Raw genomic sequence first — 26,636 nt, 5'->3', positions numbered from 1 at the left:
TTTGAAATAAGTAGTGTTCCATCTTGTATTCTGTTGATCTTTTCCCTATCTCCTGACCGATGGTACACTGTAGACGACTTTGGCTTTAGGAATGTGAGGAGTAGCAATACTCCCTTCTTATCTTATCCTGTGCCCAGCTAAGGAGGACAATAGACATGTGTATTCGTTCCGGTGGGGGGGGCGAGTGGCGTAGGGAAAAAGGCAAGACTTCCGTAGTATTGTCAATCAACTTGGGCGATGCGATTGGAAGGTGTTGTTAATTGGTCTCCCAAAGCTTTGGAATAAAAGGTCAGAATACCTACTCTGTCTGGGATTCATTTAGAATCAGCCTTTGTTTCATCAAAAGAACTTTGGGGTGACTAGCAGTTTAAATTCCCAATAAGAGGAACACCTGGTCCTAATGCAACAGTATTTACACGCTTGGTGCATGAGCACTGCTGCTGGAATTTTAATTTTCCTGAAGGAACTCTCCTGAGGGAATCAATAAAGTACTATCTATCTATCCATCTATCCATCTATCTATCTATCTATCTATCTATCTATCTATCTATCTATCTATCTATCTATCTATCTATCTATCTATCTATCTATCTATCTATCTATTTATTTATTTATTTATTTATTTATTTATTTACACGCTTGGTGCATTGCAGGAAGTGCCCAGATGGATTTGACTGCCTGAAGGTCGGGAGGAATCCCAACTACGGCTACACCAGCTTCGACACTTTCGGCTGGGCCTTTCTGGCTTTGTTCCGTCTCATGACCCAAGACTACTGGGAGAAACTGTTTCACCAGGTACTACCTCACTTTGCTTTTTTTTTTGTAATAGTTATTTTTTCGTTTGATAGGGAAATCAGGTAGCGCTTTAGTATGGGGAACATATGAACCATTAATTAGTTTCTTATTAACATGCATTATGCGTCATTATTAAGTACTTCTTGAGTATTTATTAATGCCTTAATCTAAATGGCCTTATTATACAACCAGTAAACCCTTAACTAAGAGTTTTCCCCAACCCCAACCCTTACCCTTAGCTTTTCTATACCTAAAACTAACCTCAACCCTAACCCAAACCCCCAATCCCAACCCTAACTTGTAGCTTCTTTATACCTACTCCTTACCTAAACCCTGACCACAACCTCAACCCAAACCCAAAACCCCAACCCAAACCTTAACCCTTAGCTTCTCTATGCCTAACTCAACCCCAACCCTAACCTTGACCCTAACCCTAACTCTTAATTTCTCTATACCCAACCCTAACCTCAACCTCAACCTCAACCTCAACCTTAACCCCAACCTCAACCTCAACCCTAAACCCAACCCAAACACTCCCCCTAACCCTTAGAGAGGCTAAGGGTTAGGGTTAGGGGGAGACTTCCCTCTCCCAAGCCACTTCCTCCAGCTCTTCCCGGGGGATCCCGTGGCGTTCCCAGGCATAGTCTTCCCAACAAGTCCTGGGTCTTCCCCGTGGCCTCCTACCGGTCGGACGTGCCCTAAACACCTCCCTAGGGAGGCGTTCGGGTGGAATCCTGACCAGATGCCCGAACCACCTCATCTGGCTCCTCTCAATGTGGAGGAGCAGCGGCTTTACTTTGAGTTCCTCCCGGATGGCAGAGCTTCTCACCCTATCTCTAAGGGAGAGACCCGCCACCCGGCGGATGAATCTTATTTTAGCAGCTAGTACCCGTGATCTTGTCCTTTCGGTCATGACCCAAAGCTCATGACCATAGGTGAGGATGGGAACGTAGATCGACCGGTAAATTGAGAGCTTTGCCTTCCGATACAACGTCCGCATTACTGAAGACGCCGCACCGATCCGCCTGTCGATCTCACCATCCACTCTTCCCTCACTCATGAACAAGACTGCCAGGGTACTTGAACTCCTCCACTGTCTTCAGTTTTCCCTAAATCCTTTATCTTGTTCTCTGCTTTCCTCGTATCCTGTTATCCTGTTTGCTGTCTCCAGTTTTCCCTAAATCCTGTATCTTGTTCTCTGCTTTCCTTGTATCCTGTTTTCCTGTTTGCTGTCTCCAGTTTGCCTGATTCCTGGTTCCTGATTCCTGTTTTCCTGCATTTTCTTTGGACATAAAAATCCTGTTTTCCTGCATCAAGCCTGCCATCTCTGCATCTCGGGGTTCGTCACCAACACATCTTCCATACTTGTTAGCGCCATCAATGTACTCCTCACAAATAGTCTTTGATTTTTATTTATTTGAACGCCACAGTGCTTCCCTCCTTCTTTCCACGCCGGTCTGTTTGTCTTTTTCGGACTCGTGTTGCGTTAGCAAAATGGACAATACTTTTCTGAAGGCGAAAAACCACAGAGAGTCAAACGATTTTAAATCGAAAAGTTTGCGAGTTGAGGGGTTCGTAAATCGAGGAATAAGTATCCGATCCCCTTCTGATTTGGTAAGTTTTCCCCCCACACAGTCCAGAACCTTTATGGTAGTTTAAAGTCGACAGTTATACTTCTTACCAACGCGTTTGTGTCTTTGTATCTTCAAGACTCTGCGCTCAGCCGGGAAAACCTACATGGTGTTCTTTGTGCTGGTTATCTTCCTGGGCTCCTTCTACCTGGTCAACCTCATCCTGGCTGTCGTAGCCATGGCCTACGAGGAGCAGAACCAGGCCACCATCGCCGAGGCCTGGCAGAAGGAGAGAGAGTTCCAACTGGCCATGGAGCATCTCCGTCGAGAGCAGAGAGTACGTGCGGACCGCAGAGTCCGGGTGGATTAGCGGGCGGTAAGCGTCTGTCGGCTGGCTCATAGTTTCTTTCTGAAGTTGGCAGCCAAAAGGCAAGCGCAAGAAACCGACTCCATCTTGTCCCCGGAGCTGTCTCCGTTCTGTGCGAAGACGGGAAGTTTGAGGAGGAACAGCACTCGGAGGAGACGATCTCACAGGGCGTTGTCGGAAGAAACTCCGGAGGAAGCTGAGGACAAGATTGACCCGCTGGATGAGCTCAAGGTACATCACATAGTACAGAGGATTAACATTGAGGCGCTGATCACTTAGTTGTATCCATCCATCCATCCATCTTCTTCCGCTTATCCGAGGTCGGGTCGCGGGGGAAAACAGCCTAAGCAGGGAAACCCAGACTTCCCCAGCCACTTCGTCTAGCTCTTCCCGGGGGATCCCGAGGCGTTCCCAGGCCAGCCGGGAGACATAGTCTTCCCAACGTGTCCTGGGTCTTCCCCGTGGCCTCCTACCGGTTGGACGTGCCCTAAACACCTCCCTAGGGAGGCGTTCGGGTGGCATAGTGGTTAGTTGTATCTGATACATAGAAAACCCCAAACTAGTGAAGTTGGTACGTAGTTTAGATGGTAAAATAAAAACAGAATACAATGATTTGTAAATCATTTTCAACTTATATTCAATTGAATAGACTGCAAAGACAAGATACTTAACGTACGAACGGAGAAACATTTGTTTTGCAAATAATCATTAACTTACAATTTAATGGTAGCAACACATTGCGAAAATTTCGGCCGTTTGTATCCATTGCTCCATTGCTTGTTTTTCTCTTTATTACGAGCCATCAGAGGTAATATGCCCTCGTTATCCCCGCAGCCCCCGCTGTCTCCCCTACCAGTGCACCCCCTGCTGGCCACGCTCTCCTCCCACCCGCTCAGCACCAGGCGAGCAAGCCAGGTCAGCATTTTCAGCGCCTTTCGGGTACGCAACAACTCCGAGGCCGACTTGGGGGACGACGAATACAGCGTCCACGGGGACGCCTTCAGAAGCCGCACCAGCTCGACTGCGACACACTGGAAGCGGAGGACGGGCAGCGTGAGGAGCCACTGCTCCCAGGTCTTCACCCCCAACCTTACAGTCAACGGACGGATCAACGTTCCCCTCGACCACAACGGGGTCGCGGTGGTGGGGCCCCACGCCCCGGGCTCCCTGCCGGCTTACAGCATGGAGAGGATCAAGGAGGACACGGTACATGTTCATTTATTTGGCAGAAGTGACAAATGTTTGAATCCTGCCTTGTACGTCTTCCAGAAGCCCACCAGTGCAGAAGACAGTGTCCAAAAACCTCTCCTTCAGCCGTCCCCCACAGTGACCGAGCGTCCTCCGGTGCGCAGAAAAAGAGGACTCAGCTCCGTCAGCTTCTTCAGTGACGCCATGGACGGTCAGTCTTTAGAATTACGTGCAATTCCCATTTTTGCTTAAGTTGTTCAACAGTCCGGGGTCTCCATTGTGGTATTTTAGGCTTCATAATGTGCCACACATCTTCAATGAGAGACAGGTCTGGACTACGGGCTAGTACCCGCACTCTTTTACTATGAAACCACGCTGTTGTAACACGTGGCTTGGCATCGTCTTGCTGGAATAAGCAGGGGCGTCAAGCGGGATGGCAACATATGTTGCTCCGAAATCTGTATGTACCTTTCAGCATTAATGGTGCCTTCACAGATGTGTAAGTTACCCATGCCTTGGGCACTAATACACCCCCATACCATCACACATGTGTAAGTTACCCATGCCTTGGGCACTAATACACCCCCATACCATCACACATGTGTAAGTTACCCATGTCTTGTTCACTAATACACCCCCATACCATCACACATGTGTAAGTTACCCATGTCTTGTTCACTAATACACCCCCATACCATCACACATGTGTAAGTTAGTCATGTCTTGTTCACTAATACACCCCCATACCATCACACATGTGTAAGTTACCCATGTCTTGTTCACTAATACACCCCCATACCATCACACATGTGTAAGTTACCCATGTCTTGTTCACTAATACACCCCCATACCATCACACATGTGTAAGTTACCCATGTCTTGTTCACTAATACACCCCCATACCATCACACATGTGTAAGTTACCCATGTCTTGTTCACTAATACACCCCCATACCATCACACATGTGTAAGTTACCCATGTCTTGTTCACTAATACACCCCCATACCATCACACATGTGTAAGTTACCCATGCCTTGGGCACTAATACACCCCCATACCATCACACATGTGTAAGTTACCCATGTCTTGTTCACTAATACACCCCCATACCATCACACATGTGTAAGTTACCCATGTCTTGTTCACTAATACACCCCCATACCATCACACATGTGTAAGTTACCCATGTCTTGTTCACTAATACACCCCCATACCATCACACATGTGTAAGTTACCCATGCCTTGGGCACTAATACACCCCCATACCATCACACATGTGTAAGTTACCCATGTCTTGTTCACTAATACACCCCCATACCATCACACATGTGTAAGTTACCCATGTCTTGTTCACTAATACACCCCCATACCATCACACATGTGTAAGTTACCCATGTCTTGTTCACTAATACACCCCCATACCATCACACATGTGTAAGTTACCCATGTCTTGTTCACTAATACACCCCCATACCATCACACATGTGTAAGTTACCCATGTCTTGTTCACTAATACACCCCCATACCATCACACATGTGTAAGTTAGTCATGTCTTGTTCACTAATGCACCCCCATACCATCACACATGTGTAAGTTACCCATGTCTTGTTCACTAATACACCCCCATACCATCACACATGTGTAAGTTACCCATGTCTTGTTCACTAATACACCCCCATACCATCACACATGTGTAAGTTACCCATGTCTTGTTCACTAATACACCCCCATACCATCACACATGTGTAAGTTAGTCATGTCTTGTTCACTAATACACCCCCATACCATCACACATGTGTAAGTTACCCATGTCTTGTTCACTAATACACCCCCATACCATCACACATGTGTAAGTTACCCATGTCTTGTTCACTAATACACCCCCATACCATCACACATGTGTAAGTTAGTCATGTCTTGTTCACTAATGCACCCCCATACCATCACACATGTGTAAGTTACCCATGTCTTGTTCACTAATACACCCCCATACCATCACACATGTGTAAGTTACCCATGTCTTGTTCACTAATACACCCCCATACCATCACACATGTGTAAGTTACCCATGTCTTGTTCACTAATACACCCCCATACCATCACACATGTGTAAGTTACCCATGCCTTGGGCACTAATACACCCCCATACCATCACACATGTGTAAGTTACCCATGTCTTGTTCACTAATACACCCCCATACCATCACACATGTGTAAGTTACCCATGTCTTGTTCACTAATACACCCCCATACCATCACACATGTGTAAGTTACCCATGTCTTGTTCACTAATACACCCCCATACCATCACACATGTGTAAGTTACCCATGTCTTGTTCACTAATACACCCCCATACCATCACACATGTGTAAGTTACCCATGTCTTGTTCACTAATACACCCCCATACCATCACACATGTGTAAGTTAGTCATGTCTTGTTCACTAATACACCCCCATACCATCACACATGTGTAAGTTAGTCATGTCTTGTTCACTAATACACCCCCATACCATCACACATGTGTAAGTTACCCATGCCTTGTTCACTAATACACCCCCATACCATCACACATGTGTAAGTTACCCATGTCTTGTTCACTAATACACCCCCATACCATCACACATGTGTAAGTTACCCATGTCTTGTTCACTAATACACCCCCATACCATCACACATGTGTAAGTTACCCATGTCTTGTTCACTAATACACCCCCATACCATCACACATGTGTAAGTTACCCATGCCTTGGGCACTAATTCACCCCCATACCATCACACATGTGTAAGTTACCCATGTCTTGTTCACTAATACACCCCCATACCATCACACATGTGTAAGTTACCCATGTCTTGTTCACTAATACACCCCCATACCATCACACATGTGTAAGTTACCCATGTCTTGTTCACTAATACACCCCCATACCATCACACATGTGTAAGTTACCCATGTCTTGGGCACTAATACACCCCCATACCATCACACATGTGTAAGTTACCCATGTCTTGTTCACTAATACACCCCCATACCATCACACATGTGTAAGTTAGTCATGTCTTGTTCACTAATACACCCCCATACCATCACACATGTGTAAGTTACCCATGTCTTGTTCACTAATACACCCCCATACCATCACACATGTGTAAGTTACCCATGCCTTGTTCACTAATACACCCCCATACCATCACACATGTGTAAGTTACCCATGTCTTGTTCACTAATACACCCCCATACCATCACACATGTGTAAGTTACCCATGTCTTGTTCACTAATACACCCCCATACCATCACACATGTGTAAGTTACCCATGTCTTGTTCACTAATACACCCCCATACCATCACACATGTGTAAGTTACCCATGCCTTGGGCACTAATACACCCCCATACCATCACACATGTGTAAGTTACCCATGTCTTGTTCACTAATACACCCCCATACCATCACACATGTGTAAGTTACCCATGTCTTGGGCACTAATACACCCCCATACCATCACACATGTGTAAGTTAGTCATGTCTTGTTCACTAATACACCCCCATACCATCACACATGTGTAAGTTACCCATGCCTTGGCCACTAATACACCCCCATACCATCACACATGTGTAAGTTACCCATGCCTTGGGCACTAATACACCCCCATACCACCACACATGCTGGCTTTTCAACTTAGCACCTAGAACAATCCGGATGGTTCTTCTCCTCTGTGACGTCCACAGTTTCCAAAAACAATTTGAAATGTGGACTCGTCAGACCACAAAACACCTTTACTCTTTGCATCAGTCCATCTTATATCAGGGCCCAGCGAAGCCCGCGGCGTTTCTGGGTGTTGTTGATAAATGGCTTTTCGCTTTGCATATTGTCAGGCTATGAGTACAGCTGAGGAGTCACAGCTACTTTTAACTCCGGTGGATCTGCCGCAGTCACTACCATCAACCCAGGTGTTCCTACAAACGCCGCCATCCACCCCGGTGGGCCTGCGACGCTGCCATTCAGCCTGGTGGGCCTGCGGGGGCACCACCAACTCCGGTCGGCCCTCCCAGGCCGGCAGACGAGCCGCCTGCTCCTCTGGCTCCGCCCAGGCCAACGACATCGTTATCCTGGTCTCTGGCTCTGCCCACACCGACGACATCGTCATCCTCGTCTCTGGTTCCAGCCACCCTGATGACATCGTCTTCCACGTCTCTGGCTCTGCCTACGCCGACGACATTGTCTTCCTCGTCTCTGGCTCTGCCCACGCCGACGACATTGTCTTCCTCGTCTCTGGCTCCGCCTACACTGACGACATCAGCTTCCTCGTCCCTGGCGGGCCATCTCACGGCTTCGCCAGCGTCTCCAGCATCGTCGCCTCCCCAACCTCCAGCTGGTCTGACGCACAGGCGGCCATCAGGTGCCATCATGCGGCCCTCTCGTTGACCACGGATGTGGCCGTTCCTTGGTCGACCGCCTCGCCAATTCCGGCAGCGTTCAACTCGCCGTCGCCACCTGAATCTTCCCCGTGGGGACCCTTGGCCTGGCAGCCCACCGCCTTGTCCTTCCTCCGCCCACCCATAATTTTAAACTTTTTAGGTTTTTCTAGAATGTCTGGTATCTGTTATCGGACGGGGGGGCTACTGTCAGGCCTGTCACTGACAGTTTGGTTATGTTTTCGATCAATCAATCAATGTTTATTTATATAGCCCTAAATCACAAATGTCTCAAAGGACTGCACAAACCAGTACGACTACGACATCCTCGGACGAACCCACATGAGGGCAAGGAAAACTCACACCCAGTGGGACGCCAGTGACAATGATGACTATGAGAACCTTGGAGAGGACCTCAAATGTGGGCAAATCCCACTGAGATTTCTATGGCAGAGAGGCTTGACAGGATCCTAAGGCCGATGGCGGAATCGAAGAGCGATTTCTCTAGATTTTCTGAACCTTTTGATGATAATACGAACCATAGATTTCACTGGTTTTGGGTTTTGTAAATACCAGTTAAATTGGGCTTGAAAAACATTGTTCTCATTTCTGCAGAGTTGGAAGAGTCCAGACAAAAGTGCCACCCCTGCTGGTACACGTTTGCCAAGAAGTACCTGATATGGGACTGCTGCTCCTGGTGGCTGAAACTGAAGGAATGGGTGAAGTTGATGGTGATGGATCCTTTCCTGGACTTGGGTATCACCATATGTATTGTGCTAAACACCCTCTTCATGGCCCTGGAACACTACCCCATGACTGAGGAGTTCAACACCATGCTGTCAGTGGGAAATCTGGTGAGGACCATTTATATTGCTATATTTTTCCATTACTGTTGAAAACAGGGGTCTGCAAAACGCGGCTCTCGAGCCTCGTGCTGCTCTTTAGTGCCGCCCTAGGGGCTCCATGGAGCATTTTCAAAAAGGATTGAAACTGGAAAAAGATGGGGGGGGGGGGGTTTGTTTAGTATGTTTTTTGTTTGAGGACAAACATGACACAAACCTTACCAATAGCTCGAAAGCCCACTGTTTAATAATTTTGTGTTTATGCTTTACTGATGATTTTCTCGAAGTGTCAAAAAGTCGGAATTTTTTTTTATCAAAAAGTCTGGATTGTTTTCCAGGTGTCAAAATGTCTGATTTTTTTTCTTGTTGAAAAGTCTGGATTTTTTCAAAGTGTCAAAAAGTCTGGATTTTTTCAAAGTGTCAAAAAGTCTGGATTTTTTCAAAGTGTCAAAAAGTCTGGATTTTTTTCTTGTTGAAAAGTCTGGATTTTTTCTAAACGTCAAAAAATCGGGAATTTTTTTGTCAAAAAGTTGGTATTTTTTGTGAGTGTCAAAAAGTCGGGATTTTTTGTAAGTGTCAAAAACACTGTATTTTTTCTATCTGTCAAAAAGTCAGGATTTTTTTCTAAGTTTTAAAAAGTCGGGATTTCTTAGAAGTGTCAAAAAGTCTGAATTTTTTTCCAAGTGTCAAAAAGTCGGAAATTTGTTTGTCAAAAAGTCAGGATTTTTTTCTGAGTGTGGAAAACTTTCGATTTCTTCCAAGTGTCAAAAAGTGGAAAAATTTTTCGTCAAAAAGTCGGGATTTTTTCTAAGTGTCAAAAAGTCTGAATTTTTTTGTCAAAAAGTGTGGATTTTTTCTTTGTGTCAAAAAGTCGGGAATTTTTTCGTCAAAAAGTTGGCATTTTTTGTGAGTGTCAAAAAGTTGGCATTTTTTGTAAGTGTCAAAAACACGGTATTTTTTCTAAGTGTCAAAAAGTCTGAATTTTTTTGTCAAAAAGTGTGGATTTTTTCTTTGTGTCAAAAAGTCGGGAATTTTTTCGTCAAAAAGTTGGCATTTTTTGCGAGTGTCAAAAAGTTGGGATTTTTTGTAAGTGTCAAAAACACAGTATTTTTTCTAAGTGTCAAAAAGTCTGAATTTTTTTGTCAAAAAGTGTGGATTTTTTCTTTGTGTCAAAAAGTCGGGAATTTTTTCGTCAAAAAGTTGGCATTTTTTGTGAGTGTCAAAAAGTTGGGATTTTTTGTAAGTGTCAAAAACACAGTATTTTTTCTATCTGTCAAAAAGTCAGGATTTTTTTCTAAGTTTTAAAAAGTCGGGAATTTTTTCGTCAAAAAGTCTGGATTTTTTGTTAGTGTCCAAAAGTCTGGATTTTTTCTAAGTGTCAAAAAGTCTGAATTTTTTTTTTAATCAAAAACCCTGGATTTTTTTCAAGGTGTCAAGGTCTACATTTTTTTCTTGTTGAAAGGTCTGAATTTTTTTTTGGTTGAAAAGTCTGGATTTTTTCAAAGTGTCAAAAACTCAGAATTTTTTTCAGGTGTCAAAAAGTCTGGATTTTTTCCAAGTGTCAAAAAGTCGGGAATTTTTTCGTCAAAAAGTTGGTATTTTTTGTGAGTGTCAAAAAGTCGGGATTTTTGGTAAGTGTCAAAAACACTGTATTTTTTCTATCTGTCAAAAAGTCTGGATTTTTTCTAAGTTTTAAAAAGTCGGGATTTCTTAGAAGTGTCAAAAAGTCTGAATTTTTTTCTAAGTGTTAAAAAGTCGGGAATTTGTTTGTCAAAAAGTTGGGATTTTTTTCTAAGTGTAGAAAACTTTGGATTTCTTCCAAGTGTCACAAAGTGGAAACAGTTTTCATCAAAGAGTCGGGATTTTTTTCAAGTGTCAAAAAGTCAGAAATTTTTTCGTCAAAAAGTCTGAATTTTCTAAGTGTCAAAAAGGCAGAACATTTTTTGGTCAAAAAGTCTGGATTTTTTCTCAGTGTATAAAATTTGGAATTTTTTTTTTCAAAAAGTCTGGATTTTTTGTTGGTGTCCAAAAGTCTGGATTTTTTCTAAGTGTCAAAAAGTCTGAATTTTTTTAAAATCAAAAACCCTGGATTTTTTTCCAGGTGTCAAAAACTCTGAATTTTGTTCTTGTTGAAAAGTCTGACTTTTTTCAAAGTGTCAAAAAGTCTGAATTTTTTTCTTGTTGAAAAGTCTGGATTTTTTCAAAGTGTCAAAAAGTCTGAATTTTTTTCTTGTTGAAAAGTCTGGATTTTTTCAAAGTGTCAAAAAGTCTGAATTTTTTTCTTGTTGAAAAGTCTGGATTTTTTCTAAGCGTCAAAAAATCGGGAATTTTTTCGTCGAAAAGTTATTTTTGGGAGGGGGGCAAAAAGTCGGGATTTTTGGTAGGTGTCAAAAACACTGTATTTTTTCTATCCGTCAAAAAGTCAGGATTTTTTTCTAGGTTTTAAAAAGTCGGGATTTCTTAGAAGTGTCAAAAAGTGGGAAATTTGTTCGTCAAAAAGTCAGGATTTTTTTCCAAGTGTGGAAAACTTTGGATTTCTTCCAAGTGTCAAAAAGTGGAAACACTTTTTGTCAAAATGTCGGGATTTTTTCCAAGTGTCAAAAAGTCGGAAATTTTTTCGTCAAAAAGTCAGATTTTTTTCTAAGTGTCAACAAGGCATAAATGTTTTCGTCGAAAAGTCAGAATTTTCTAAGTGTCAAAAAGGCAGAAATATTTTTTTGTCAAAAAGTCTGGATTTTTTCCAAGTGTCTAAAATTCGGAATTATTAATTCAAAAAGTCTGGATTTTGTCCAAGTGTCAAAAAGTCGCAGTGTCCAAAAATCTGGATTTTTTTTCTAAGTGTCAAAAAGTCCAAAATGGATATGTTTTTGTAAGTGTCAAAAAGTCCGGATTTTTTCAAAGTGTCGAAAACTCTGGATTTTTTCTAAGTGTCAAAAAGTTGAGACATTTTTTGTCAAAAAGTCAGGATTTTTTTCAAAGTGTCAAAAAGTCTGGATTTTTTCAGAGTGTCAAAAAGTGAGAAATGTTTTTGTCAAAAAGTTGTTTTTTCGAAGTGTCAAAAAGTCAGAATTTTTTTCGTCTAAAAGTCGGGATTTTTTTGTCACAAAGTCAGGATTTTTTGTAAGTGTGAACAATTCAGGATGTTTTCTTAGTGTCAAAAACTTGGAAATTTTTTCGTCAAAAAGTCTGGAATTTTTCTAAGTGTCAAAAAGTTGAAATTGTTTCTAATGTGAAAAAGTCTGGATTTTTTTTTAAGTGTCAAAAAGTCGGACGTTTTTTTTGTCAAAATATGAAAAACGAAAATTATCAAAAAGTTGGGATTTTTTTCCAAGTGTCAAAAAGTCTGGATTTTTTCAAAGTGTCAAAAAGTCCGAATTGTTTTGCCAAAAAGTCTGTATTTTTTCCAGGTGTCAAAAAGTTTTGTTTTTTTTCAAGTGTCAGAAAGTTGGGATTTTTTTGGTCAAAAAGTATGGATTTTTTCTGAGTGTCAAAATGTTGGACTTTTTTTCAAGTGTCAAAAAGTTGGGATTTTTTTTTGTCAAAAAGTATGGATTTTTTCTATGTGTGAAAAAGTCAGAATTTTTTTCTTGTTGAAAAGTGTGGATTTTTTTCAAAGTGTCAAAAAGTTGGGATTTTTTTCTAAGTGTCAAATAGTCGGAAATTAGTTTGTCAAAAAGTCTGAATTTTTGCAAAGTGTCAAAAAGTCTGGATTTTTTCCAACTGCAAAAAAGTCTGAATTTTTTTCTTGTTGAAAAGTCTGGATTTTTTCCAAGTGTCAAAAAGTCTGAATTTTTTGGTCAAAATGTGTGGATTTTTTCTTAGTGTCAAAAAGTCGGGATTTTTTTCCAGGTGTCAAATAGTCGGAAATGAGTTTGTCAAAAGGTCTGGATTTTTTCGAACTGTCAAAAAGTCGGATTTTTTTTCTTGTTGAAAAGTCTGGATTTTTTCCAAGTGTCAAAAAGTCTGAATTTTTTTGTCAAAAAGTGTGGATTTTTTCTTTGTGTCAAAAAGTCATGATTTTTTGTAAGTGTCAAATAGTCGGAAATTAGTTTGTCAAAAAGTCTGGATTCTTTTCTAAGTGTCAAAAAGTCGGAATTCCTGCAAAGTGTCAAAAAGTTTGGATTTTTTCCAACCGTCAAAAAGTCTGAGTTTTTTTCTTGTTGAAAAGTCTGTATTTTTTCTAAGTGTCAAAAAGTAGGAATTTTTTTGTCAAAAGTGTGTATTTTTTCTTTGTGTCAAAAAGTCGTGATTTTTTGTAAGTGTCAAATAGTCGGAAGTTAGTTTGTCAAAAAGTCCGAATTTTTTTAAAGTGTCAAAAAGTCTGGATTTTTTTTGTCAAAAAGTCTGGATTTTTTCTTAGTGTCAAAAAGTCAGGATTTTTTTTTTAAGTGTCAAATAGTCGGAAATGAGTTTGTCAAAAAGTCTGGATTTTTTCTTAGTGTCAAAAAGTCAGGATTTTTTTTTTAAGTGGCAAATAGTCGGAAATGAGTTTGTCAAAAAGTTGGGATTTTTTCTAACTGTCAAAAAGTTAGATTTTTTTTTTTGTCAAAAAGTCAGAATTTTTTCGTCAAAAACTGTGGATTTTTTGTAAGCATCAAAAATTCTGGATTTTTTTGTATGTGTCAAAAAGTCCAGATTTTTTCAAAGTGTCAAAAACTGTGGATTTTTTCCAAGTGTCAAAAAATTGAAAACATTTTTGTCAAAAAGTCGGGATTTTTTTCAAAGCGTCAAAAAGTCGGGATTTTTTCTGAGTGTCAAAACGTGGGAAATGTTTTTGTCAAAAAGTTGTTGTTTTTTGTAAGTTTCAAAAAGTCTGAATTTTTTTCGTCTAAAAGTCGGGATTTTTTTGTCACAGTCGGGATTTTTTGTGAGTGTCAAAAATTCGGGATTTTTTCTTAGTCTCAAAAAGTTGGAAATTTGTTTGTCAAAAAGTCTGTATTTTTCCAAGTGTCAAAAAGTAAAAAAAAATTCTAATTGTAAAAAAAGTCTGGATTTTTTTAAGTGTCAAAAAGTCGGACATTTTTTGGTCAAAATATGAAAAAAAAAAAAAAATTGTCAAAAAGTTGGGATTTTTTACCAAGTGTCAAAAAGTCTGGATTTTTTCTAAGTGACAAAAATTCGGAATTGTTTTGCCAAAGTCTGTAAATTTTCCAGGTGTCAAAAAGTTGTTGGTTTTTCCATTTGTCAGAAAGTTGGGATTTTTTCAGTGTCAAAAAGTTGGGATTTTTTTTGTCAAAAAGTATGGATTTTTTCTGAGTGTCAAAATGTCGGAATTTTTTCTAAGTGTCAAAAAGTTGGGAATTTTTTTGTCAAAAATTCTGAATTTTTTTCTTGTTGAAAAGTCTGGATTTTTTCAAAGTGTCAAAAAGTCTGGATTTTTTCAGTGTCAAAAAGTCTGACATTTTTTGTCAAAAAGTGTGGATTTTTTTCTCAGTGTCAAAAAGTCTGGATTTTTTTCCAAGTGTTAAATAGTCGGAAATTAATTGTCAAAAAGTCGGAATTTTTCTAACTGTCAAAAAGTCAGATTTTTTTTCTTGTTGAAAAGTCTGGATTTTTTCTAAGTGTAAAGTCAGAATTTTTTTGTCAAAAAGTGTGGATTTTTTCTTAGTGTCAAAAAGTCGGGATTTTTTTGTAAGTGTCAGTCGGAAATTAGTTTGTCAAAAAGTCCGAATTTTTTCAAAGTGTCAAAAAGTCTGGATTTTTTCCAAGTGTCAAAAGTCTGACATTTTTTCTTCAAAAAAACAAGATTTTTTCAAAGTGTCCAAAAGTCGGAATTTTTTTCCAAGTGTCAAAAAGTTGGAAATTTTTTCGTCAAATTTTTGGGCGGCTCCAGACAGAAATGTTTTTTCGTATTTTTGGTCCGATATGGCTCTTTCAACACCTGCTTTAATTGGCCCATGGTTGTTTCTGTTTGGTTGTCCAGGTTTTCACTGGGATCTTTACGGCCGAGATGGTCCTGAAGCTGGTCGCCATGGACCCGTACTATTACTTCCAACAGGGCTGGAACATCTTTGACGGAGTCATTGTCTGCCTCAGTCTGATGGAGTTGGGTCTCTCCAACGTGGAGGGGCTATCGGTTCTGCGCTCCTTCAGACTGGTAACTCTTTCAATCCCACTTAAGTAGCGTACCCGTTTGAGACCACCTTGGTATGCGGTTCTAATGCCCTCCCTGTCCTGGTCTTCCGCAGTTGCGAGTCTTCAAACTGGCCAAGTCTTGGCCCACCCTCAATACGCTGATTAAAATCATTGGCAACTCAGTGGGCGCTCTGGGAAACCTGACGCTGGTGTTGGCCATCATCGTCTTCATCTTCGCCGTGGTCGGCATGCAGCTCTTCGGCAAGAACTACCAGGACTGTGTGTGCAAGATCTCTCATAACTGTCAGCTTCCTCGCTGGCACATGAAGGACTTCTTTCACTCCTTCCTGATTGTGTTCAGAGTGCTGTGTGGCGAGTGGATTGAAACCATGTGGGATTGTATGGAAGTTGCCGGGCAACCGCTCTGTATCCTGGTGTTCATGCTGGTCATGGTCATTGGGAACTTGGTGGTGAGTCAACCCTCTGTGCTGCCCCCAGATTACGTCCGTCCTGTTCAGGGTCACGGGAAAACTGGACCCCGGCTCAACTCGCAAAGTCTGCGACGGGTAGGGATGGGTACCCGATCCGAATCCCACCGGTCAGACCGGCCGCAGTTTCCCGTAAATCCCAATGGTGCCAGGATTGATACCTCTGTCAAATAACAAATGAACCCTAATCCTTATTTGTTGTTCGATATCCAAATCGCTGTTTTGAAACTTAAGGTAGTCTTTTTCTGACTCGATAGGCGGCGCTATCAATTTATGCAACTGGTAGCTTTTTTCGACGGGGCAGCTAATTTTCGACTGAATCCAGATTTTTTTTGTACCAGAAAATTCCCCGCTTGTTGACAAACAAATTTCCGACTTTTTGACACTTAGAAAAGAATCCAGACTTTTTGACACTGAGGAAAAAAATCCAGACTTTTTGATAGTGAGAAAAAATTCGGACTTTTTGACAAACTAATTTCCGACTATTTGACACTTGGAAAAAAATCCTGACTTTTTGGCACTAACAAAAAATACACAATTTTTGACACTTAGATAAAATCCAGACTTTTCAACAGAAAAAAATTCAGATTTTTTGACACTTACAAAAAATCCAGACTTTTGACACTTAAAAAAAATCCATACTTTTTCGGACAAATTTCCAACTTTTTGACGCTTACAAAAAAAATCCAGACTTTTTGACCAAAAAATCTTGATCATTTGACACTTCGAGAAAAATTTTTTGACCAGCTCTTCGCTCTTCGGCAGCACCAAGTCAGCCGAACTACCTCTAGGTAATGTTGCGAGATACAATTTGACAAAAAAAACAAAACGCTCCACTATTCCAAAAAAGTACTAGCTTGATGCTAATATACATTGGCTTTGCCATTGACATGCTACCGATTTAGCATTTGCGATTTTACATGGCTCTTTCTATTAGGATGCTTGTTGAACTCAAACAGCTGGTGCATAGTAAGTACAATACTTACAGTATTAACACTTTTTAGGGCGCAACAATATGTTTTCTCGAGCATGCTCATCAGGATGTGATACCTCTATATCGAATTAATTCTCCTATTAGGGCGAAGATCGCAACCATTTTCCTTGTACAGAGAACAGAAACAACTTCCAATGGCGGGGGAGCTGTTTACCCAAAGGATTACCCAGAAGGCCAAAGGGCGTTCGTCACTAATCAACGGCTCATGCTCCTCTCCGACTAGCTCGCTGGCTAGATCTGATCCTTGTGCAACAACTGTGCACATCACATTTTCCCTGCCGCTGCTCTCTAAGCTCGTGGACAAGATTACTCTGAAGTTGGACGCTTGGAAACTTTGGGGTCGGAAGACCTGAAAGCCCCAGAAGCAAAATATCATGTTATGAGGTTCAAACACTGATGACATCTATTAAAACAGACCAGAAGCAAGGAATCATGCAGAGACAGGGTTCAATTTTGCTCAATTGAGGAGAGACGTTATTTGGGCTGTACTCTAGTTACGGATCCAAACTTCGCTCTAAAGTCTAGCCCACGTGCTTCCTCTATTTATTTGGGAGGTCCCTGGTTACAGCAATGAGGGAAGGGGGTCATCTCCACAGCTCCAGTTAGACACAATATATGATTATACAAGAAATGCAAATGTGTTGACGCTGGTGATATCGCCTTGTCTCTGCTCTGTCTGCGTCACGGCGCTGTCCGGCCTTGGCAGTCAGCAGGACACAGACACTGATATGAGACTGCACAGACAAAGAAAAATACCACTTCAGCACAATTGATAATAACTATAGCAACGGCCCTTAAGCATAAAAGTTGTGTGATAATATACACATAATTATTCTAACACATGTAGGGCAGGGTTCCCTTAACCTTTTTTTCCACAAGATAAGAAAAGCAAAAAAATGAGGATGAAATAATCAATCAGCCTGTTGATGGCATATACCTGGACTGGGCTATTATTTTGCCACGGTGTAGAGAGAAAAATGGGTCTGGAGGCCGGTATTTTTTTGATTTTTCGGAATACAAAACCACACAATAATGTCTGATTGAATGCTAAAAACGTTATGACAGACCACCTTAAAAAAAAAATGTATGAAATTTTACGTTTTTTTACAGAATTAGACACCCAGAATGCACAGAAAGTGGGATTTACTATATTAACTACGAACGATAAAACACTGAATATTGACAACATATAAACATCACACCCCCTCTCGATCGACATACACCGTATTACCAAAAGTATTTGGCCGCTCATCCAAATGATCAGAAACAGGTGTCCTAATCACTTGTCCTAACCACCAGGTGTGTAAAATCAAGCACTTAGGCATGGAGACTGTGTCCACAAACATTTGTGAAAAAATGGGCCGCTCTCAGTGATTTCCAGCGTAGAACTGTCATAGGGGGCAACAAATCCAGTCGTGAAATTTCCTCGCTCCTAAATATTCCAAAGTCAACTTTATTATAAGAAAATGGAAGATTTTGGGAACAACAGCAACTCAGCCGCCGAGTGGTAGGCCACGTAAACTGACAGAGCGGGGTCAGCGGATCGCCGACTTTCTGCACAGTCAGTTGCTACAGGGTTCCAAACTTCATGTGACCTTCCAGTACGCAGAGAGCTTCATGGAATGGGTTTCCATGGCCGGGCAGCTGGATCTAAGCCATACACCACCAAGTCCAACGCAAAGCGTGGGATGCTGCGGTGTAAATCACGCTTTTCCATCTGGCAATCCGATGGACCAGTCCGGGTGTGGAGGTTGCCAGGAGAACAGTACATTTCGGACTGTATTGTGAAATTTGGTGGAGGAGGAATTATGGTGGGGGGTTTTTTCCAGGAATTGGGCTTGGCCCCTTTTAGTTCCAGTGAAAGGAACTTTGAATGAACATTTCAGACAATTCCATGCTCCCAACCTTGTGGGAACCGTTTGGAGCCGGCCCCTTCCTCTTCCAAAGCAAGTGTCCTGGGCATGACTCAATAGCTATAGGACACACAAACATGTTACATAGAATCCACAGGACTTGCAACAGAGTGTCCTGGGCATGACGTTAAAGTGTATCCGGCAGTGGAGGCTCCTCTATGGGGTCTTGGGGCACTAAGAGGTTTACCCCTTTACTACTGTTACCCCAGGTGGCCCTTGGCAAAGGCCTAATACCTGACTGCCCCTAGCCAGGGATACGGTGAAGACCTCAACAGCGGAGCAGGCGGAAGACGGTAGATTTAGTAGCGACCACAACGGCTGCGATGGCGAATGAAGACAGCAGCAGAAAAGGGTCCCCAGTCGTCTTGGACTCCATGCCACTGACCCGACTCTGTCAAGGATCATGCGGTGACTGTCTGTGCACCAGTCTCCCCACGTTAAACAAAGTCACGCACAGTGACAAAGCAAGGTCCATAATGGTCTGGTGTAGATCAACTTGACTGGCCTGCACAGAGTCCTGACCTGAACCCGATAGAACACCTATTGGGATGAATTCGAACGGAGACTGACAGCCAGTGGCTTCTCGACCAACCTCACCAATGCACTTTTGGAAGAATGGTGGAAAATTCCTGTGAACACACATTCCGCAACCTTGTGGACAGCCTTCCCAGAAGAGTTGAAGCTGTAATAGCTGCAAAAGGTGGACCCACATCATTTGAGCCCTATGGGTTGGGACTTCAAGTTCATATGTGAGTCAAGGCGGGTGGTCGAATACTTTTGGCAATAAAGTGTGTATAAAACTTTAGGTCAAATTTCAAAATAAGAGCAGTTCCCTTTCAAAGCGTTAAAAACCAGATATTTTTGAACGGTCCTCAATACCTTTTTAGAAGAACAAAGTGGTTAAAAGTCATGTTTTGAAGAGGGTGTCCTTCAGTTATGAGGTTTCTAACGGCACTTAAATATTATTTTTGTTCCGCCCACAGGTTTTAAATCTCTTCCTGGCCTTGCTGCTCAGCTCTTTCAGCTCCGACAACCTCTCCGCCCCGGACGAGGACGGCGATTTGAACAACATCCAGATCGCCATCGCCCGCATCCACTCGGGCGTCTCCTGGCTGACCAGGGGCGTGGTGGACCTCTTCAACCGCACTTTGAAATGCCGGCAAAGGAGGACCAAGGAGCGCCGCAAAGCCGTCGTGCTGGTCGGCAATCACCTGGACAGCAACGGCGGGGTTTATGGGCGCTACGGGGATAAGTACGTCATAACGGAGGAGGACAGCTACATGACCAACCCCAACCTGACCGTCATTGTTCCGATCGCGCCTGGGGAGTCCGACGTGGAGTTTATGGAGGAAGAGGAGATTTCCGAGTCGTCCGAGGATGAAGACAACAAAGTACGTTGGGTCTGATTCATATCATGTGTTTAAAAGATGGCGCTAACTGTTTTAATGACATTCAGACTTGACTTAAATCAACAATGAGCTGCATCTACTCGTCCGTGGCTTGCTATTATAACGACAACAACGTGTCCCGTGAAAAACCATCCGACCGGAACTCTCTGTTAACTAAAGTTCCTCGGGTGGATAATGTAAACTCACCACACCGGTATGTTTTAGCGCTTTCATGCGGAGTTTACCGACGGATATAGGTAAGAACTTTACACTACTTTATATTAGAATTGGCAACAGCGGACGATGAACGTACCGTAACGAGAAGGTAGAGGAAAGTAAGCAGAGTATCGGACGACAAAGGCAGACGCCTGCGCAATTTTTCAGGAATCATGCAGATCCCAAATACAGATCAGCAGGTATCAGACAAAAAAAGATTATTGGACTACAAAGGCGGACGCGCGCAATTTTTCAGGATGTATGCAGATCCGAAATACAGATCAGCAGGCACCAAAGAAATTGAGAAGATTTTCGGGCTACAAAGGCAGACCCGCGTAATTTTTCAGGATTTATGCAGATCCTAAATACAGATCAGCAGGTACTAGAGAAAATAAGAAGATTTGGATTACAAAGGCGGACCAGCGTAATTTTTCAGTTTTTTTGCAGATCCCAAATACAGATCAGCAGGTACCAGAGAAAATAAGAAGATTATCAGACTACAAAGGCGGACGCCTGCGCAATTTTTCAGGATGTATGCAGATCCCAAATACAGATCAGCAGGTCCCAAAGAAATTGAGAAGATTTTCGGACTACAAAGGCGGACCAGCGTAATTTTTCAGTATTTATGCAGATCCCAAATACAGATCAGCAGGTACCAGAAAAAATAAGAAGATTATCAGACTACAAAGGCGGATGCGCAAAGTTTTTCGGGATTCAAGCAGATCCCAAATACAGATCAGCAGGTACCAGAGAAAATAAGAAGATTATCAGACTACAAAGGCGGACACTTGCGCAATTTTTCCGGATTTATGCAGATCCCAAATACAGATCAGCAGATATCAGAGAAAATAAGAAGATTATCAGACTACAAAGGCGGACGCCTGCACATTTTTTCAGGATTTATGCAGATCCCAAATACAGATCAGTAGATACCAGACAAAATAAGAAGATTATCAGACTAAATGGCGGACACGCCCAATTTTTCAGGATTCATGCAGATCCCAAATACAGATCAGTAGATACCAGACAATTGATAACTACTATAGCAACAGCCTTTAAAGATAAGAGTTGAGTGATAAATAATTATTTTAACGAACATGTCACCAAATGGAGCTTTGACCTTCACTAAAGTCGACATTTCCTTGCATAAACTGGGGGGGGGGGGGGGGGGGGGAAATGCTAAGCGCCATATTTGTATTTGGCCATCTGTTTGGGACTTTCTGGTCCATGGAGGAGGATTAACAGATGTGTGGGGATGTTTTCATTCTGGGTGGTGGACGATGTCACTGACGATGTCAGTGGTTTAAATGTTAAAAATAAATTCCTCTATCTGAGCTGTTGTCCAGATACTCTCCTATTTTGGCTCTTTTCTGGTGAATTGTTATAAAAAAAAAATAAACGTCCAATATAGAGTTATTGTGGGACAAGTTAAGCCGATGGAGCTGAAAAATATATCATCACTCTTGGCGGCGTTTCCGGGTGTTGTTGATAAATGGCTTTGGCTTTGCATAGTAGAGTTTTAACTTGCACTTACAGACGTGGCGACGAACTGTAGTTACTGACAGTGGTTTTCTGAAGGGTTCCTTGTGGTGATATCCTTTACACACACTGATTTCGCTTTTTGATGCAGTACCGCCTGAGTGAATCTAAGGTCACGGGCATGCAATGTTGGTTTCCGGCCTTTCTTTGAAAACCCATTCATACTAAAAAAAAACCTTTGAACTTTTGTGTGGTTTAGGAGAGGATCAGCCTGTCAGAAGGCAGCACCGTGGATCTCCGGAAGCCTGGTGAAGAGATGGACAATTTGTCGGAACTGGCTGAGGAGTGTATGGAGCCAGAGGAATGCTTCCCGGAATGTGTGTATACAAATTAAAATTGACATATATATATATATATGTGTGTTGGGATCTATTTTTTCCCTTTTTTTAATCAATCCAACAAAATAATACACATCAATACCATAATAATACAACAATACAATAATAATACAATTGACTCTCCTAAATCTCAGGGTTCATTATTTTAGTGTTTACTGTGTCAAGTCCCATTATATAAACGATAACCTTTCGCTCTCACTCTTCTCAGTTTTCTTGAAGCATTGCCACTGCTGTGACATGGACATCAGCCAAGGTCTAGGCCAGACCTGGTGGAGACTGAGGAAGACCTGCTACCAGATAGTGGAGCACAGCTGGTTTGAGACCTTCATCATATTCATGATCCTGCTCAGCAGTGGAGCTCTGGTACGGCATCTTCATTATTGATATGCATATTTTTAAAGTCAAAAGAAGTATTTTGCAGGCTTTAACCTGAGGACCGTTTGCACTCCCACGGTTGAGAACCCTTCAACTAGTCCAGTACTGACCGTGTTTTACCTCATCTTAATTTTACCTGTATTTTAATGTCTGCAAAAGCCCAGAAATAATGGAAATAATTCCAATAACAAGTGCTTGAGCGCGTGTGCAAACTATAGATTTATGTGTACTAGGGTTGCCCCTTTACGTGCCTGGGGTCCCCGTTTTGCGTGAATAAGCGTGTGTAAAAAGGCATTTTTAACATATTCCTAGCCGCTGGTAAGAATATTATTGCAAATTTACTCAAAATATTCTCATTGTCCCTTGTCAGGTTGTCCCGATACCTTTCCATACTTTTCTATTTATTTATTTTAACAATAAATATTAAGGTACATTAAACATTGTTAAGGTCTTGACTAAAGGGGAGGTGACGGCAAACAGACACCAGAGATTCTTATGTTCCATAATTTATTATATATATACTAAATATATATAATAGGAATAATACACAATACTAACAAACTAAGGAAATGAAGTGTGACAAAATCTCAAGAGTGTGTATGGTGTAAGACTATGTGTAGAATTTAACTGAAGTGTTTGTTACCAAAGTGTTGAACGAGATACTAGGAAGTCCAGGGGGCAGGCAGGCGATCAGGGGCAAGAGGGAGGCGTCAGAATCCAAGGGCGAGCGAGAAGTCGAGGAATGAAGGAGGCAGTGAGAGTACAGACGGAGATCCAGGGAAAAGTACTGCCGGAATTATGTGTACTAGGGTTGCCCCTTTACGTGAGTGGGGTCCCCGTTTTGCGTGAATAAGCGTGTGTAAAAAGACATTTTTAACATATTCCTAGCCGCTGGTAAGAATATTATTGCAAATTTACTCAAAATATTCTCATTGTCCCTTGTCAGGTTGTCCCGATACCTTTCCATACTTTTCTATTTATTTATTTTAACAATAAATATTAAGGTACATTAAACATTGTTAAGGTCTTGAGTAAAGGGGAGGTGACGGCAAACAGACACCAGAGATTCTTATGTTCCATAATTTATTATGCATAAACTAAATATATATAATAGGAATAATACACAATACTAACTAATAAACTAAGGAAATGAAGTGTGACAAAATCTCAAGAGTGTGTATGGTGTAAGACTATGTGTAGTATTTAACTGAAGTGTTTGTTACCAAAGTGTTGAACGAGATACTAGGAAGTCCAGGGAGCAGGCAGGCGATCAGGGGCAAGAGGGAGGTGTCAGAATCCAAGGGCGAGCGAGAAGTCGAGGAATGAAGGAGGCAGTGAGAGTACAGACGGAGATCCAGGGAAAAGTGCTGCGGGAATTATGTGTACTAGGGTTGCCCCTTTACGTGCGTGGGGTCCCCGTTTTGCGTGAATAGGCGTGTGTAAAAAGACATTTTTAACATATTCCTAGCCCCTGGTAAGAATATTATTGCAAATTTACTCAAATGTTCTCATTGTCCCTTGTCGGGTTGTCCCGATACCTTTCCATACTTTTCTATTTATTTATTTTAACAATAAATATTAAGGTACATTAAACATTGTTAAGGTCTTGAGTAAAGGGGAGGTGACGGCAAACAGACACCAGCGGATCTTATGTTCCATATTTTATTATATATATACTAAATATATATAATAGGAATAATACACAATACTAACTAATAAACTAAGGAAATGAAGTGTGACAACATCTCAAGAGTGTGTATGGTGTAAGACTATGTGTAGAATTTAACTGAAGTGTTTGTTACCAAAGTGTTGAACGAGATACGAGGAAGTCCAGGGGGCAGGCAGGCGATCAGGGGCGAGAGGTAGGCGTCAGAATCCAAGGGCCAGCGAGAAGTCGAGGAACGAAAGACGCAGTCAGAGTATAGACGCAGATCCGGGGAAAAGTACTGCGGGAATACGGGAGAAGTGTGTGTTACCAAAGTGTTGAACGAGATACTAGGAAGTCCAGGGGGCAGGCAGGCGATCAGGGGCGAGAGGTAGGCGTCAGAATCCAGGGGCGAACGAGAAGTCGAGGAACGAAGGAGGCAGTGAGAGTATAGACGGAGATCCAGGGAAAAGTACTGCGGGAATTATGTGTACTAGGGTTGCCCCTTTACTGCGTGGGGTCCCCGTTTTGCGTGAATAAGCGTGTGTAAAAAGACATTTTTAACATATTCCTAGCCCCTGGTAAGAATATTATTGCAAATTTACTAAATGTTCTCATTGTCCCTTGTCGGGTTGTCCCGATACCAATATTTTGGTACCGGTACCTTTCCATACTTTTCTAAATAAAAGTGACAGCTAAAAATTGCATTATTGGCTTTATTTCAACAATAAATATTAAGGTACATTAAACATTGTTAAGGTCTTGAGTAAAGGGGAGGTGACGGCAAACAGACACCAGCGGATCTTATGTTCCATATTTTATTATATATATACTAAATATATATAATAGGAATAATACACAATACTAACTAATAAACTAAGGAAATGAAGTGTGACAAAATCTCAAAAGTGTGTATGGTGTAAGACTATGTGTAGAATTTAACTGAAGTGTGTGTTACCTAAGTGTTGAACGAGATACGAGGAAGTCCAGGGGGCAGGCAGGCGATCAGGGGCGAGAGGGAGGTGTCAGAATCCAGGGACGGGCGAGAAGTCGAGGAACGAAGGAGGCAGTGAGAGTACAGATGGAGATCTAGGGAAAAGACAAGGGATAAGTCAAGCCACGGAGAGGAAACAATAATGGAGCATAAAGCAGTCGCTTACGGTACAATTAAAAATTAAGTTCCAGCGCCGATCTATGGGTCCACTGTTCTTTTATCTAGCTCGCCCTCATCACACCAGGTGTGCAGATTGGCCATTGAGTGCAGGCTTGTCGCTGCTTTGGGCGTGCTGCGCTCAGCGTGAGCGTGAGCCGTAACAAACGTAACTTTAGTATTGCAATGTTGTCCTTAAATAAAATAGTGAACATACAAGACAACTTGTCTTTTAGTTGTAAGTAAACAAACAAATTAGTCCTAATTAATCGTATGCAGTAACACATTGTGTCATTTATCATTATTTTGTCAAAATTAGAAAGGACAAGCTGTAAAAAAAAAAAAAAAGATCAATTCACTTATTCATTTACTGTTAAAATCGGCTTATTTTCCATTTTAAACGTGTTCTATTTACACTTCTGTTAACATGTCATAATCACTTATTTTTATCTGTGGTTGGATATTTGACATTATTATTGGACGATACCATAAATTTAGGTATCGATTCGATCGGATACCAAGTAGTTACAGCAGGGGTAGGGAACCTGTGGCTCTTTTGATGACTGCATCTGGCTCTCAGATAAATCTTAGCTGACATTGCTTAACACGATAAGTAATGAATAATTACGATGGTAATCACAGTGTTAAAAATAACGTTCAAATTATAAAACATTCTCATGCATTTTAATCCAACCATCCGTTTTCTATCGCACCTGTTCAAGATGTCGCATTAATGGTAAGAAGTATAACATTTATTATTGGTTAAATTTAAAATAACAATGTTATAATTAAAGCTGCAAGCAGCGTTGGTCGGGTCCACCTTTGGCTGCTGCCCCGAGACCCACGGCCGGATAAGCGTTAGAAGACACCTTGGAGCCACTATTTTGAGAATCTAATGCATTGTGAAAGTAATGCAGTTGTTGTATTGAAGTGAAAATATCAAACTTCCTGTTGATTTTTGCTAAAATATGTTAATTATTAAAATGTAGGTCTAAGTGAGACCTACATAGAGTTTTTTGTTTCATGTCTCTCTGACATTCCTGCCGGAAGTTACAAGCAGTTTTGTCTGTGTTTTCTTCCTAGGAGCAGTTTGTCCGTGTTGTATTCCTAGGGGGGGCGGTAGAGCGCAATTTTGAGGTTAGGTTTTTTCATGAGATCGCAATTTTTTGCCAGACCTGATGTGTGTCAAGTTTGGTGGGTTTAGAAGCATTTTAAGGGGGTCAAATAACAGCTCAAAGAGGCAAAAATGACATTTTTTAGGAGACTTTGCACAGGGGTTCTTTGAAGGCGCGTAAAATCAAAACCTGAGAACTTATCAAAACTCTGTTCTAT

At 41.6% G+C, this 26,636-nt stretch overlaps 1 protein-coding gene across 3 annotated transcripts in view; it reads left to right on the top strand.

Moving 5' to 3' along the window:
* The window catches only part of LOC133545012 (sodium channel protein type 4 subunit alpha B-like), a 132,916-nt gene that overhangs the window by 79,145 nt on the left and 27,135 nt on the right, over window positions 1-26,636 (top strand). For all 3 annotated transcript variants that reach the window (XR_009804707.1, XM_061890298.1, XM_061890297.1), the window contains exons 9-19: window positions 654-795; window positions 2,506-2,703; window positions 2,782-2,964; window positions 3,568-3,939; window positions 4,003-4,132; window positions 8,957-9,195; window positions 15,107-15,280; window positions 15,372-15,728; window positions 19,637-20,044; window positions 21,996-22,113; window positions 22,343-22,497. Coding sequence is in view for 2 of the 3 variants with exons in the window: in XM_061890298.1 (XP_061746282.1) it covers window positions 654-795; window positions 2,506-2,703; window positions 2,782-2,964; window positions 3,568-3,939; window positions 4,003-4,132; window positions 8,957-9,195; window positions 15,107-15,280; window positions 15,372-15,728; window positions 19,637-20,044; window positions 21,996-22,113; window positions 22,343-22,497 (2,476 nt within the window). In the remaining variant the exon portion in view is untranslated. The remainder of the gene's footprint in view (window positions 1-653; window positions 796-2,505; window positions 2,704-2,781; window positions 2,965-3,567; window positions 3,940-4,002; window positions 4,133-8,956; window positions 9,196-15,106; window positions 15,281-15,371; window positions 15,729-19,636; window positions 20,045-21,995; window positions 22,114-22,342; window positions 22,498-26,636) is intronic.

The sequence above is a fragment of the Nerophis ophidion genome, linkage group LG28 (assembly GCF_033978795.1).
Source record: "Nerophis ophidion isolate RoL-2023_Sa linkage group LG28, RoL_Noph_v1.0, whole genome shotgun sequence".
NCBI classification, from domain to species: domain Eukaryota; kingdom Metazoa; phylum Chordata; class Actinopteri; order Syngnathiformes; family Syngnathidae; genus Nerophis; species Nerophis ophidion.
This window is presented reverse-complemented; position numbering and strand designations above follow the sequence as displayed.